The 12,108-nt window shown below is 42.3% G+C and overlaps 7 protein-coding genes across 7 annotated transcripts; 4 read left to right on the top strand and 3 right to left on the bottom strand.

Moving 5' to 3' along the window:
• Window positions 1-336: 336 nt before the first annotated feature.
• SAMD00019534_124620 (hypothetical protein) lies at window positions 337-1,682 on the bottom strand (the record flags this gene model as incomplete). Its single annotated transcript, XM_012892330.1, has 1 exon — window positions 337-1,682. A coding segment is annotated over one exon (1,346 nt), but the record flags the coding sequence as incomplete, so codon positions are not given.
• Window positions 1,683-1,930: 248 nt separating this feature from the next.
• SAMD00019534_124610 (hypothetical protein) lies at window positions 1,931-3,188 on the bottom strand (the record flags this gene model as incomplete). Its single annotated transcript, XM_012892329.1, has 3 exons — window positions 1,931-2,057; window positions 2,129-2,688; window positions 2,760-3,188. Coding segments are annotated over 3 exons (1,116 nt in total), but the record flags the coding sequence as incomplete, so codon positions are not given.
• Window positions 3,189-4,410: 1,222 nt separating this feature from the next.
• On the top strand, window positions 4,411-5,522 carry SAMD00019534_124600 (hypothetical protein; the record flags this gene model as incomplete). Its single annotated transcript, XM_012892328.1, has 3 exons — window positions 4,411-4,456; window positions 4,582-4,741; window positions 4,832-5,522. 3 exons carry the CDS (start codon window positions 4,411-4,413, stop codon window positions 5,520-5,522), a joined length of 897 nt encoding a protein of 298 aa, XP_012747782.1.
• Window positions 5,523-5,655: 133 nt separating this feature from the next.
• Window positions 5,656-6,508, bottom strand: SAMD00019534_124590 (hypothetical protein; the record flags this gene model as incomplete). Its single annotated transcript, XM_012892327.1, has 2 exons — window positions 5,656-6,005; window positions 6,073-6,508. The coding sequence occupies 2 exons, from the start codon at window positions 6,506-6,508 to the stop codon at window positions 5,656-5,658; spliced, it is 786 nt and encodes a 261-aa protein (XP_012747781.1).
• A 179-nt stretch (window positions 6,509-6,687) lies between these two features.
• On the top strand, window positions 6,688-7,350 carry SAMD00019534_124580 (hypothetical protein; the record flags this gene model as incomplete). Its single annotated transcript, XM_012892326.1, has 2 exons — window positions 6,688-6,763; window positions 6,875-7,350. Coding segments are annotated over 2 exons (552 nt in total), but the record flags the coding sequence as incomplete, so codon positions are not given.
• A 508-nt stretch (window positions 7,351-7,858) lies between these two features.
• SAMD00019534_124570 (hypothetical protein) lies at window positions 7,859-9,229 on the top strand (the record flags this gene model as incomplete). Its single annotated transcript, XM_012892325.1, has 3 exons — window positions 7,859-7,875; window positions 7,932-9,129; window positions 9,206-9,229. The coding sequence occupies 3 exons, from the start codon at window positions 7,859-7,861 to the stop codon at window positions 9,227-9,229; spliced, it is 1,239 nt and encodes a 412-aa protein (XP_012747779.1).
• Window positions 9,230-9,920: 691 nt separating this feature from the next.
• SAMD00019534_124560 (hypothetical protein) lies at window positions 9,921-10,963 on the top strand (the record flags this gene model as incomplete). Its single annotated transcript, XM_012892324.1, has 3 exons — window positions 9,921-9,948; window positions 10,034-10,206; window positions 10,265-10,963. 3 exons carry the CDS (start codon window positions 9,921-9,923, stop codon window positions 10,961-10,963), a joined length of 900 nt encoding a protein of 299 aa, XP_012747778.1.
• Between the last annotated feature and the right edge of the window lie 1,145 nt (window positions 10,964-12,108).

The following is a 12,108-nucleotide window of genomic DNA, read 5'->3' as shown; positions in this document are numbered from 1 at the left end:
TCTTGTTGCCACATGAATCGCACCATATTTTCGACATGTCCAGCGTTGTAGTATGACAGGCGTGACACTTGAGCACGAACTGCATAACCTGCTCAACGATCACTCCATTGACTCCAATCAAGTTAAGTCCCATTTGCAACATTACGTTCTAAAAAGTATGTGTTTGATTGATTGATTGATTGTGTGAGTGATTGAGTGATTGAGCGAGTGATGGACATGGTACTGGATTGACTTACCTGCATGGGGAAATCCATTGTGATACAGGCCACCTTGACGTGCTTCCTTTGTTTGGACTCGTCGATGTTCTGGTATGTTGGCGCCAGGGTGTGTATGTTCTCTGGGGTGATCCACTCGCCCTCGTCCTTGGGTGCGTTGGCCTCCCTCAGTCTCTGACGCTCGGCAGCCTCCAACTCCTTCTGCTTCTTCATCTTCTCCAACACCTCCCTTGGATCTACTATTTTCGACGCATCCTCCTTTATATTATCCATGTTGACTATCAGATGGCTATTCTTCTTTCCTTTCTTCTTTGATGTTGTTGTCGTCGTGGCTGCGTCGGCAGTAGCGGTGGTGGGGGTCTCTGTAGTCTGTGTTTGGGTTGGTGTGGACTCTGTTGTTGTCTCTGTTGGTGTATGTGTCTGTGTCTGTGTTGGGGTTGATGTGGTGGCTGGGATGGGATGTGGATGATCGTGTGTGCAAGCTGCATGACCTCCATTCACTTTAGTACTCTTGTCGTCCTTCTTTTGTTGTGGCTGTTGCTTCTGCTTTGGCTGTTGTGGCTGCTTTGGCTGTTGCTGTTGCTGTTGTTGTGGCTGTTGCTTCTTGGGCCTTGGAATAAACTTTGGCTTGGTTGGCTGAAGCTCAGTCTTGATGCTCTCGAGACCCTCGCACTCAGCATGGATCATATGAGTGAGCGCCAACACCTTGAGATCGACCAATGAAAGGGATGCAAGGTCACCTGTCTTTTGAGCAAAGGCGACGACGGCCTTCATAGACTCGGGTGAAGGCTCGCGTGTCTTGATCTCGAATGGGAACGACTCGATAAAGGCCTTTGTCTTCTTGTCGGTCACCTCGTCCAAGACCTCGGGCACGGTCCACAGCTCCTTGGCCAAAGTATCGAATCGCGCCTCTGAGCGAATAAGTGCGTTGGTATCAATGATTAAGTGATTGGCTGTCATCTTGGCGTGTGACAATCCCAGTCCTGCCATTTGGTCCTCAATTCCAGTCGTTGTAGTCTTGTCCTTCTTTGAATCAGTGTTGTTGTTGGCTGATGTTGTAGATGAGGCGATCACTGGTGCAGTGGTCTGACTCGATGACGACGACGACTCACTGGAAGTAGTCTGCTGAAGGAATGACGAGAGGTTGCCCCACACTCCGGTGGGCTGAGCTGGAGTGTTGATGGCTGGAGGAGCCTTGCTACCGCCGAGTGATGGACCACTCTTGAATGGATCATCAATCTGTGATGACAATCTATTTAGTTCGTCTAATTGCTCCTCGGTCATCTCTTCATAGTTTTCGTCGTCTTCATCGTCCTCGTCGTCCTGCTCATCCTCGTCTTCGTCCTCAAAGTCATCATCGTCATGTTCCTCATCCTCATCATCGTCCTCAAACTCCTCCTCATATTCCTCGCCAAGTGCGAGTATGCTTTGATCTGGTTTCTCACTTGTCATTTCTTCTCCCTCTTTAATATTATATTATATTATATTATGTATATATATATATGTATATGTATATGTATTACTTGTATCAAGACGAATAAGTTAATTCAAAGACCTTTCGCTTCGTGTTGTTGTGAACAAAATTGTCAAATTAATTAAAGAAAATCAAAAGAATTGAAAAAACGAACGAATGATTCTTTCATTGTTTGTGTGTGCTTGATAGTTTGATTGTTTGATTGGTTGTTTGATTGAATGAATACAGGTTGATGATGGTATCATGAGAGAATGTAAACATAGCATTGATCAAACGACTGGATAACTTGAACTGGTGGCAATTCCACAGTTGTTGTCGCGATCCTGCTCATGTAAATGAATCCTTTGTCTCCCCAGGACTCGCCCCAACTATTATAGATTGAACATTAATGTTGTCGGTTAATTAATCGGATAATGGATAATGGATAATGGATACATACGAGTTCTTTACAATCCAATAATTGGTGTTTGCTTGTGGAGTTGAGTGAACCTTGATTTGGGACTTCTTGTTGGATGAGGAGACCTTGCTAGAGGGAGGCGTTCCAGATCCAAAACCAACTACCAATACTCCATGGTCCAAGTTGGTCGATGAGCATTTTGGTTCATAATAGATACCACTGGAGTACAGTTGGAATGAGTTGTGACCGGCATCAATGGCAACAGAGACTGGTCCGATGAGTGCAGCATCCTCAAGCTCAGACTCTGAACCAGAGGTGATGTTCTTGTATGATGAGATAGTGGCACCGATGTCGGAACTCTTGAACAGGCATGTCTTTCCATTCTCACCCTTGTATGGATAGGATGTCTCGGTATCTATGCCTACATTCTCAATGATGTACTCAAAGGCAAAGTCCATCAGACCTCCATTGCAGCCCATATTACCCTGTTTGGTAGAGCAATCAATCAAGTTTTGCTCAGACAAGGTTACCATGTTTCCGGTCTTGATCTGGTGAGCTCCCTCCACGGATCCAGTTGAGCTAAAGGACCAACACGATCCACACTATATTGGCAATACATGTTTAGTTAGTGGCATAGTTAAATTGAATGAGTGAGTGAGGACGAGATACATACCTGGCCTTGGTCCTTGATGTGGGATACAGCTCCCTTGGCTCTCCAGTCGATCGAGTCAACTTGTGGTGCGCCAGACATGATGTGGGTGCCGGGGACGCCGAGGACACCGTTGACATGAGTGCCGAGGTAGAGTCTGCGGTACTCGCTGTTGGTGAGATCGGCAAGATGGTTGAGCTCAAGGACTGTGTCAGAGTTCTTCTTGTTCCAATTGGTAACGTAGTCCATGTTGGTCTTGAATATGGCGAATCTTTGGACAAACTCAAACGAGTCGTACTTCTTCTCGAATCTCTCGAGCCATTTGGAGAACTCCTCTTGGTACTCCTTCTCATTGAATAACATACGAACGAAGTTGTTGTTGGCATTGTTGGTATTGACTTTGGTATTTGGTTTCTTGGCGGCCGTCATCATGGCCATCGCCAACAACATAAATAATAATAATAATATAATTGAGCGGTTCATATTATATAATTTAGTAATAATAATTGAGAAAGAGATAAATAATAATAATAATAATATGTGATTTATACAGATAATATTGTGATTGATATTAAAAATATATAACAAAGTATTTGAAGTTGAATTAATGAATGAATTAATTGCAATGTTCAAACATCCAAGGTAATAATAACATCATCAATCATACATGTTGACATTAATATAATATTTATTTAATAGTCATGGTGTTAGTGTGTATATGTGTGCTGACAACCTAATATATACATAATGAACTGTCGTTGGAACTTTCGAGTCATACCACCCACAGTCAATCAATCAATCAATCAAATTGGTTGGTCTGTGGTGGGTGTTTATATGTGTGTTGTGACCATGTTTACTCACTCATCACACACAATTCAAACATGAAATATATATATATTTATGAAGGTGTGAAAGTATCGAGTTTGTTGATTCTCTATCTCTTCCTCGTGGTCATGACGACGATGTATGTGTTTATATGTGTCTTGTGGAGATGAATACACAGAACGGATGAGGATGGATAGATGGATGTTACCATTTTCCAAATGGGCCAAAGGTCTCTCAAACAGTGTCGACCAGGACAAGTCGTCCAACATCTCTGCTCCTTGCGAGAGATCAACTCAACAATGTTATTTATCTTCTTCGTATCTTTGATGATCGAATACCATTGGTAGAGAGCACGATAGACCCTTGCCCTAGCCAGCCAATGTCGTTTATGATGATGATGTTGTTGACAACAATCAATGTACAAAATTAATTTATTATAGAGTGAATGAATGAATGACAATGGACCAACAACCCAACCCAAGGGAGAGAAAGAGAGAGAAACTGGTGGCTTCTTTTGGAAACCCATTCACCCATTAAAAATAATTATTAATATTTGTTGTGATGGGTGGGTTTGATAGGTCTGACGGGGTGCAAAGATCTTTAATAAATGTTTGAAATGCAAGGCATTTTTGGTGATGGTGTTAGTGGTGTGGGGTGGAGAGATGGTGAAATGAATGAAAGGTGCACCTTCATTCTTGCCTTCAAGTCTTGGCTGAATGGCTGGCTGTCAGTCCTAACCAACCTCAGCATTAATCTATCATCTCATTCATTCCATTCATTATCTAAACTATCCCTTGTAATTGTATTTGTACACTTATATATATATAAATAACTTTAACATTTAAAAACAATGTCTCAACAAACACCAACTTCCCCAAAGGTTCTCGAGGGAATCAGTACGTAGACTTTAGAATATCCGCAGTTGATTGATTGATTGATTGTTGATAGGAATATAGACTAAATGAATGAATGAATGAATGATTGGACTAACATTATATCTTGTTTGTTTCATAAATTATAGCCGTCGGCAAGAAGGGAGGCGCTTCCTTCACTGAGAAGCTCGCCCCAGACGCATTGAAGTTCTTCAATGAGGTTGCTGCCCAATCATTCTCCCAACAGGCTGTTGCTTTCTTGAACGCCTACTGGGTTGAGCTCAGCACCGAGGCTGAGTTCATCTACGCGTAAGTATCAATTGGAATGAATGAATGAATGGATGTTCGAATTGATGGAAGGAAGTAATATTCTAACTCTTTATAATTGTAATATTATAGTGTCGCTTGGGACATCATCAAATACGCTGACATGCACTGCAAGGGTGTCCAGTTGGTCTACAAGTACGATGAGGGTAACGACCTCGACTTTGACATTGCTCTCTACTTCTATGAGCAGTTGTGCAAGTTCTGTGAGGACCCAAAGAACTCCCAATACCAGCAGTACAAGCAGTCACTCCCAGTGATGATGACTGCCCTCAAGAGAAAGCAGGAGTTGAGAGAGAAGGTCGACGTCAACTTTGACGGTCGTGTCTCCTTCTTGGAGTACTTGCTCTACCAATACCAGGACAAGGCTAACCCAGCCGACTTCTGCACCCGTTCGATGGGTCACGACGAGCATCCAGAGATCAAGAAGGCCCGTCTTGCCCTCGAGGAGGTCAACAAGCGTATCCGTGCCTACGAGGAGGAGAAAGCCCGTTTGACCGCTGAGTCCCAGCTCAACGGAGGCCAGGGTGTCAAGGCCCTCGGTGCCAAGAACATGTTGGCCCAGATCGACGCCGGTCCCCTCAAGGAGGAGCTCAACAAGGCTCTCATCACCGCCGAGGCTGCCGTCCGTATTGCTTGCAAGAAGTACGGAGGTCAGTCCTTCGTCCCAGGTCAGGCTGGTGGTCACTCTTCCGAGGGTGCCCTCTGGTGGTTGAACCGTGACCTTGAGGAGAAGAAGAGAAGATACGGACCAAAGGCCAAGTAAACACATGTGCCCTAACGGCTCACTATCCATCATCCCCCTTTAAATATCCATATCGTTGTTGTCTTCTTATTCGTTCATTGATAAATTGATTGACCAATACTAATTGATTGATTGATACTGATGTCTTGGATGTTTATTCCCAACCATCGTCATTATCATTCCAAACAATGGATGACTTGGCTGGCGATACTAACTTCATTGCTGGCGCTGCTGGTTGTTCATCCTCCTCTTCCTGTTGCTCGTTATTGTCTTCTTCATCATCGCCACCTTCAATCACAATGTCATCGTCGCCCCAGTCACCTGCAGGCATGTCCATTCCACTTGTTGCTGTTGACTGCTCGATTGTGAACCTTGTGTTCAAAGCTGGCTCGGCTGGCTTTATCTTGTTTGATTCTGTTGTCGTCGTTGTCGTTGTTGTAGTGGTAGGCGTTGTCTTTGGTATAGCAGTTGCCGATGCTTTAAATACAGGTGGTGGCTTCTTGTCTGTAGATTGTAAGTTAGAAACCATTTGGGATGCGCATCCAATGTCGACAACTGATGTATCACATACCTCCCAACTTCATTGGTTCCTTTGCCGGTTTGCTTAATGGTACATTTGTCAGATCGACACTTGGGGTATGTTGTTGCTCTGTTGTCTGACTATCCTTTGGTATGCCACTATTTCCAGTTCCCTTCTTATTGTTACTGTTGTTGTTGACATTAACATTCCTTTTATTCTTGTTGTTGGTGTTTGATTCCTCCTCGTCCTCATCCTCATCAATATCATCTATATCCTCATCATCTATCTTTATAACCTTTCTCTCTATTTGAACCTTTGTTGTAGATGTGGCTGTAGCTAAGGGCTTGTTTAATACAGCACCAATATCAACCTTTGGTCTATCTACACTATGTTCTATTGGTGCTGGTTTATAAGTTGATACTGGATTATCTGTTTGTATCTCATCGTCTGGACGATCAGGAGCACAACTACTGAATATTATACCCATTGTATATGTATGTAAGTATATATATTATATGTATGTATGAATGAAAGGAATTGACAAATGACACATTTGTCTCAACTTCACTTCATTTGTTTGTTCCCTCACCACATACACGAACACACACACATCTACAACAACGACTACTTGTTATTCATTCAATCTTCTATCATTCACTCATTATAATGTCCACTACTGTACCAGTCAAGAAGAGTGTACTCTTTGTATGCTTAGGAAATATTTGTAGGTCTCCAATGGCAGGTTTGTATACACTCACTCCACCTTACTCGCAAGCGAGTCCCCTTAGTCCTACCTTAAGTACTAATGAATGAGAGAATGAATGAATGAATGTATGAATGTAATACATAAAAGAGATTGTATTCAGAGCATTGGTCGCAGAACGCGACTTGTTGGATCATTGGCATATTGATTCGGCTGGAACATCAGCTTATCACATTGGTGAAGCACCTGATGAGAGGAGTGTGGAGACTTGTAGTACATTGATGTCGTCTACAGTGTCAAAGAAGGCACACGATCATTTCAAGTCGTTGAAACTGCATCGTGCCAGACAGTTGGTGACCGAGGACTTTAGCACATTCGACTATATCTTTGCGATGGACGGCAATAACCTGACCAACATCAAGCGTCTCAATGAGAGGTCCCACCATCAGAAGCATGGCTTTCCCAGCAAATCCGTCATAAAGCGCATTGGAGAATACCATCCGGAGGAACGATACCTCAACGTTGAAGACCCTTACTATGGCGACATGTCTGGATTCAAGGTCAACTACCAGCAACTACTCATTTCATGTACCAGATTCCTGGACGAGGTCCAATCCTCCTCCTCCTCCTAGACAGGAGTAAAGTAAATCAGTTCTTCTTCCTCGACCCGACAATCGTTTAAACTGTGAACATTCAAAGATCTTAAATAATCTGCTTAGTGACGTTTCGCGAACCGTTTTGGGCAAGAAAGCAGGTTGATCTTACGCCTGATCAATCCATCTTGATGATTCATACACCTACAAGTCCAATGCGTTCCAATGCGTGTGTGTGCGAGTGTGGGTGCGCATCAGTAGGAGGGAGAGAAGTTGAGATTGAATCAGTTCAATGAACAAAAGTGGGTGAATACTAAGATTGGCCCCAGGGCCTCGTGTGTGTTTACGGGTGACCTCGACGTGATCAATGTGTTTCCACATCTCCACATCCTCTTCATCCCAATCCAAATCAACTCCATCAACCAATCATTCAATCAATCAATCAATTCCTAACTCAATCAAACAATCAATCACAAATAGATAACTTAAAAGATGGAGAAATTTCCATTCCTTGTATTACAAAGGATTGTAGAATATGTTGATGATAATATTGATAAAGTATGTCTATCATTGACATGTCGTCAATTGTTTTCCATCAAACAACATTATATAAGATCGATCAAGAATCCAACACATAGCACAAGGATGGCGCTGCCACGTCCAAACAGATCAATCACCATACCAGCATTTAATTACTTGCCACCAATAACAGACAATCAACGATCTGTCGCCAAGACATTGTTTGTCAACGTCGCCAAGAAGCGCCAGGCATCAGTGGCACGCTTCTTATTCATTGATCGTGCGTACTTCCCGCAAGGCACTGGTTTGCTGCGACCTGGATTGATCCCAGATCACTATAAAGAAGTGGTATTTGGATATGGATTCAATCGCCCTCTCATTGATGGACTGCTTCCCGCTGGTCTGATCAAACTGACGTTTGGAGAGACATTCAACAAGGAGTTGGTAGCGAGTCACCTACCGAGGGGACTTCAGAAGATTGACATGGGCAACAACTTCAATCAAGTCTTGCACCCTGGGGTCCTACCACCAGCCCTCACCAAGCTGAGCTTTGGACGACACTTTAACAAACAATTGCTAATCGGATCATTGCCCCTCTCGCTCAACAAGCTTACCTTTGGATGGTACTTCAATCAACAGTTGGAGATGGGCGTGCTACCTGCTAGACTCAGAGTGGTGACCTTTGGCAAGAACTTCAATCAGCCAATAGTGCCACTGGTGTTCCCATCATCACTTACCAAACTCACGTTTGGATACTCCTTCAACTTCCAGATCACGCCCATGTCTTTACCTCCCGCTATCACTCATTTATCTTTCGGAAGATTGTTCCAACAGACGATCACGCCTGGCACTCTTCCCTCTGCTCTCTCCCAGCTCACATTGGACTATCTCTATTCACAGCGTATATATGATGTTCCGGCCAAGCTCACCTGCCTCAACATCACGATAGAACATTGTTACGCGTCTTTCATCAAACATTACAATATGCCATATCACCCATTAATACCTGCATATCGACTTGTACATCGTGCTGGTGGGCATATCAATGTTAGGATGGTGTCCAGTGACTACTGTCTAGTTGTGGATCAGAACTTTGAAGGAGGATTTCACAGGAAGGACATGTTGCCTTTGAACAAACATCTCAACAACAATACACTGGCTGCAGCATGTGCCACTTCAACAATCAACAAAAATCAAAGACGAGGTCCACTCATCACATTATCCATCAAAAAGAAGAAGAAGAAGACGACCAATACTGGACAAAAGTTGAAGAAACCTTTATTAATTATTAGAGTAGGTATTCATTGATTGATTGGATTGATATGGATACTCAAACTAATTAATTAATTAACATCAATTTACAACATAGTTGTTTAGAAGATTGGTAAAGTGATAGTTTTGATTGGTCTTTCGATTGATTGATTGGAAGAATGGATATGGATACTCAAACGAATAATTAATAATAATTTATTAACATTATAATTTACAAATGTTCATAAGATTGGTAAAGTGATCGTTTGATAGAATGATCCACGTAAGAATTAATTGATCAATTCAATTCAAAATACCTCCAACACCCTACCCTAGCCAAACAACACATAACCTTGTAAATATAAGCTTGTAAATAATTATCTCATCACCTTCCAAACTTAAACAAAAGTATCTTTATGTTAGTTAGATAGTTAGTCAGTTATTAATAATCAAATAACAACATCATAATTAGATTCCATTTCTAATTTCGATTACTCGAGTATATGGATGCCATCAATACATTCCATTTTGATGTTTCCCCTACACGTACTTATTATTATTATCAATATGACCAATCGAATCGGAGTGGGTGATGGTTCAAACGATCGTTTGACCTTTCATATTGGGGGTCCAAGGAAGAGGGCGACTACTTCTTTGACGTCAAAAAAGAATGAGGTGATGTCAACTACTCTATCATTGAAACGAAAATATCTCTCCGACTTGTGGGGGGATGGGGATGGAGATTGGGATGCACGATAGTCATTTTAAATGAGAAGAGGTTACCTATCATTCAAACGAACATATATTACAAGCATAACAAATATATACATAACATGGAGGATAAGGTTTGCATTATTACTGGTACGTGAATAATGTGAATGAGTTCAGTGACCAACTGACTGACTGACTGACTGACTGAACACACATATGATACATTTATGCACAGGATCTAATGAGGGCATTGGAAAGGAGACTGCCAAGCGCATGGCCAGTCACATGATGCGTGTTATTATGGCATGTAGAAACATGGAGAAGTGTGAAGCCGCTGCAAAAGAGCTAAGAGCAGAGACAAAGAATGACAAGATACAATGCATGCAACTTGATCTCAACTCATTCACTGTATGTAATGTTGTTATGTGATTGAATGTGATGATCTGACACACATACACACGTATAGTCAATCAGACAATTCGTACAGAACTTCAAGGATATGAACTTGCCATTGAACTACTTGATCAATAATGCTGGAAAGTATGGTGGACCACATGCACTCACTGAGGATGGCTTTGAATCACAGGTTGGAGTCAATCACTTTGGACCATTCATGTTGACCAACTTGTTGCTGAGCAAGTTGGAGGCAAGCGAGAACCCAAGAATCGTCGTCTTATCATCTCGCGCACACTTCCGCGCCAAACTCGACTTTGACAATCTGTCGGTCGATCCAAAGAACTACTGGGCCAACTCTGTCTACGCCCAATCCAAGCTGTGCAATCTGCTCTTTACATATGAGCTGCAGCGACGTCTGGACGAGCGCGGATCCAAGATCGTCGTCAACGCACTGCACCCTGGTGTGGTCCACACCAACCTGTTCCAGGGCATGACCGTCCTCAACAAGTTAGTCTTCCCATTGGTCTCATTCCTGTTGACCAAGGTGACCGAGAGTGGAGAGGCTTCCGAGGCTCTAGCCCTGGGCACTGCGCTACACCTGCAGGGCGTCAAGGCCAAGTACTTCAATGTGAAGTTTTCTTCTTGTTATTTGCTTCATCTGGTGACGTTGATGATGATGACGACGGCTGTCCAGTGGTACCACCATTGTGATGTTCCAACATATCGACGACCCAGCAACCATTTGGATTCAACTCATACTTGCTTTTGAACACTGCATACTCTTCAAAGTATAGTTCACCTGGGAACACCTCTGTCTGTATCTCATAAATAGTTTGTATATCATCCAAACACATTGGTCTTACTAATAGCTCAATCTTTTCCATCTTCTATATATATGTCTCTATCTGTTTGTGAAATGAATGAATGAATAAATGAATGGTTGAGTAATGTTGTTGCCAAGATGAGTTGGAAACGAGTGGGTCCTCGATTTGGAACCATTTTTGGTCCCGATCTTGTCCAGCCAGATGTCCATGATTGATCAATTGGTATGTATTCATAAACAAAAAGTATACTTATATTTCCCAAAAATAATAATAAGATATATCTGTTTAAAGCATGATCTAAAGCCCCAAAGTTAGGGTTACAATCTTATCACTTGTTTCGGTTTGATTATGTTCGACAGAAATGTGCTGTTTTCAGTGAATAATGCAAATCTCAATTAAATAAAAGTCGTCAACATTTTCGATTCTCTTGGTGTTGTGAACCTTGTGCACAAGAGGCGCAAAGTATGTTGTGTTTTGTGAGGGAAGCAGTGAAGTGAAGGAAGTATTATTATTATTTTTAGAGATAACTATATATTCAGATAATAGATCATCATCATTAAACAACTGGACCCCAGGTAGATGTCATATTTTTAGGATTTATTTATAATTTGATTAATTTTGAATTTTGTGTCAAGGTTGATGATATATGTGATTACATCAAAGATATCTCGGTGCTGGTCCACTGTTCCTCGGAATTGTCTATTCAATGCATTGAATAGTTTGTAGCTACTGAATATATTCTCGATGATGAATCGAATAGACTGAACCCAGTCATTGTAGATCTTTTCCATTGGGGGGAGGTGAATGGCTCCTTGCTTCTTTTTGAAGGGCGTGATTAGTGTGTCAGGTTCGCCTTGGTATCCTTTGTCAGCGACTGCCCTGACCTTGTCAATTGCCATCAATTCTTGCTTAAGCCCTTGTCTGTAAATGTCAACGTCAGCCTCGGATGCCCCATGCGGTCCGGACACCCACACAATTTCTCCAGTTCTAACTACACATGCAACTTCATACTTCACACCAAACCTCTTCTTCTCACCGTTGTAGAATCCATTGTCTTTAGTCTCCAGGTCGCAGAATGTGGAGTCGACAG

Source organism: Acytostelium subglobosum, assembly GCF_000787575.1.
Source record: "Acytostelium subglobosum LB1 DNA, scaffold: scaffold43, whole genome shotgun sequence".
Lineage (NCBI taxonomy): Eukaryota > Evosea > Eumycetozoa > Acytosteliales > Acytosteliaceae > Acytostelium > Acytostelium subglobosum.
The sequence above is the reverse complement of the archived record's forward strand: the minus strand, read 5'-3'. Positions and strand labels throughout refer to the sequence as shown.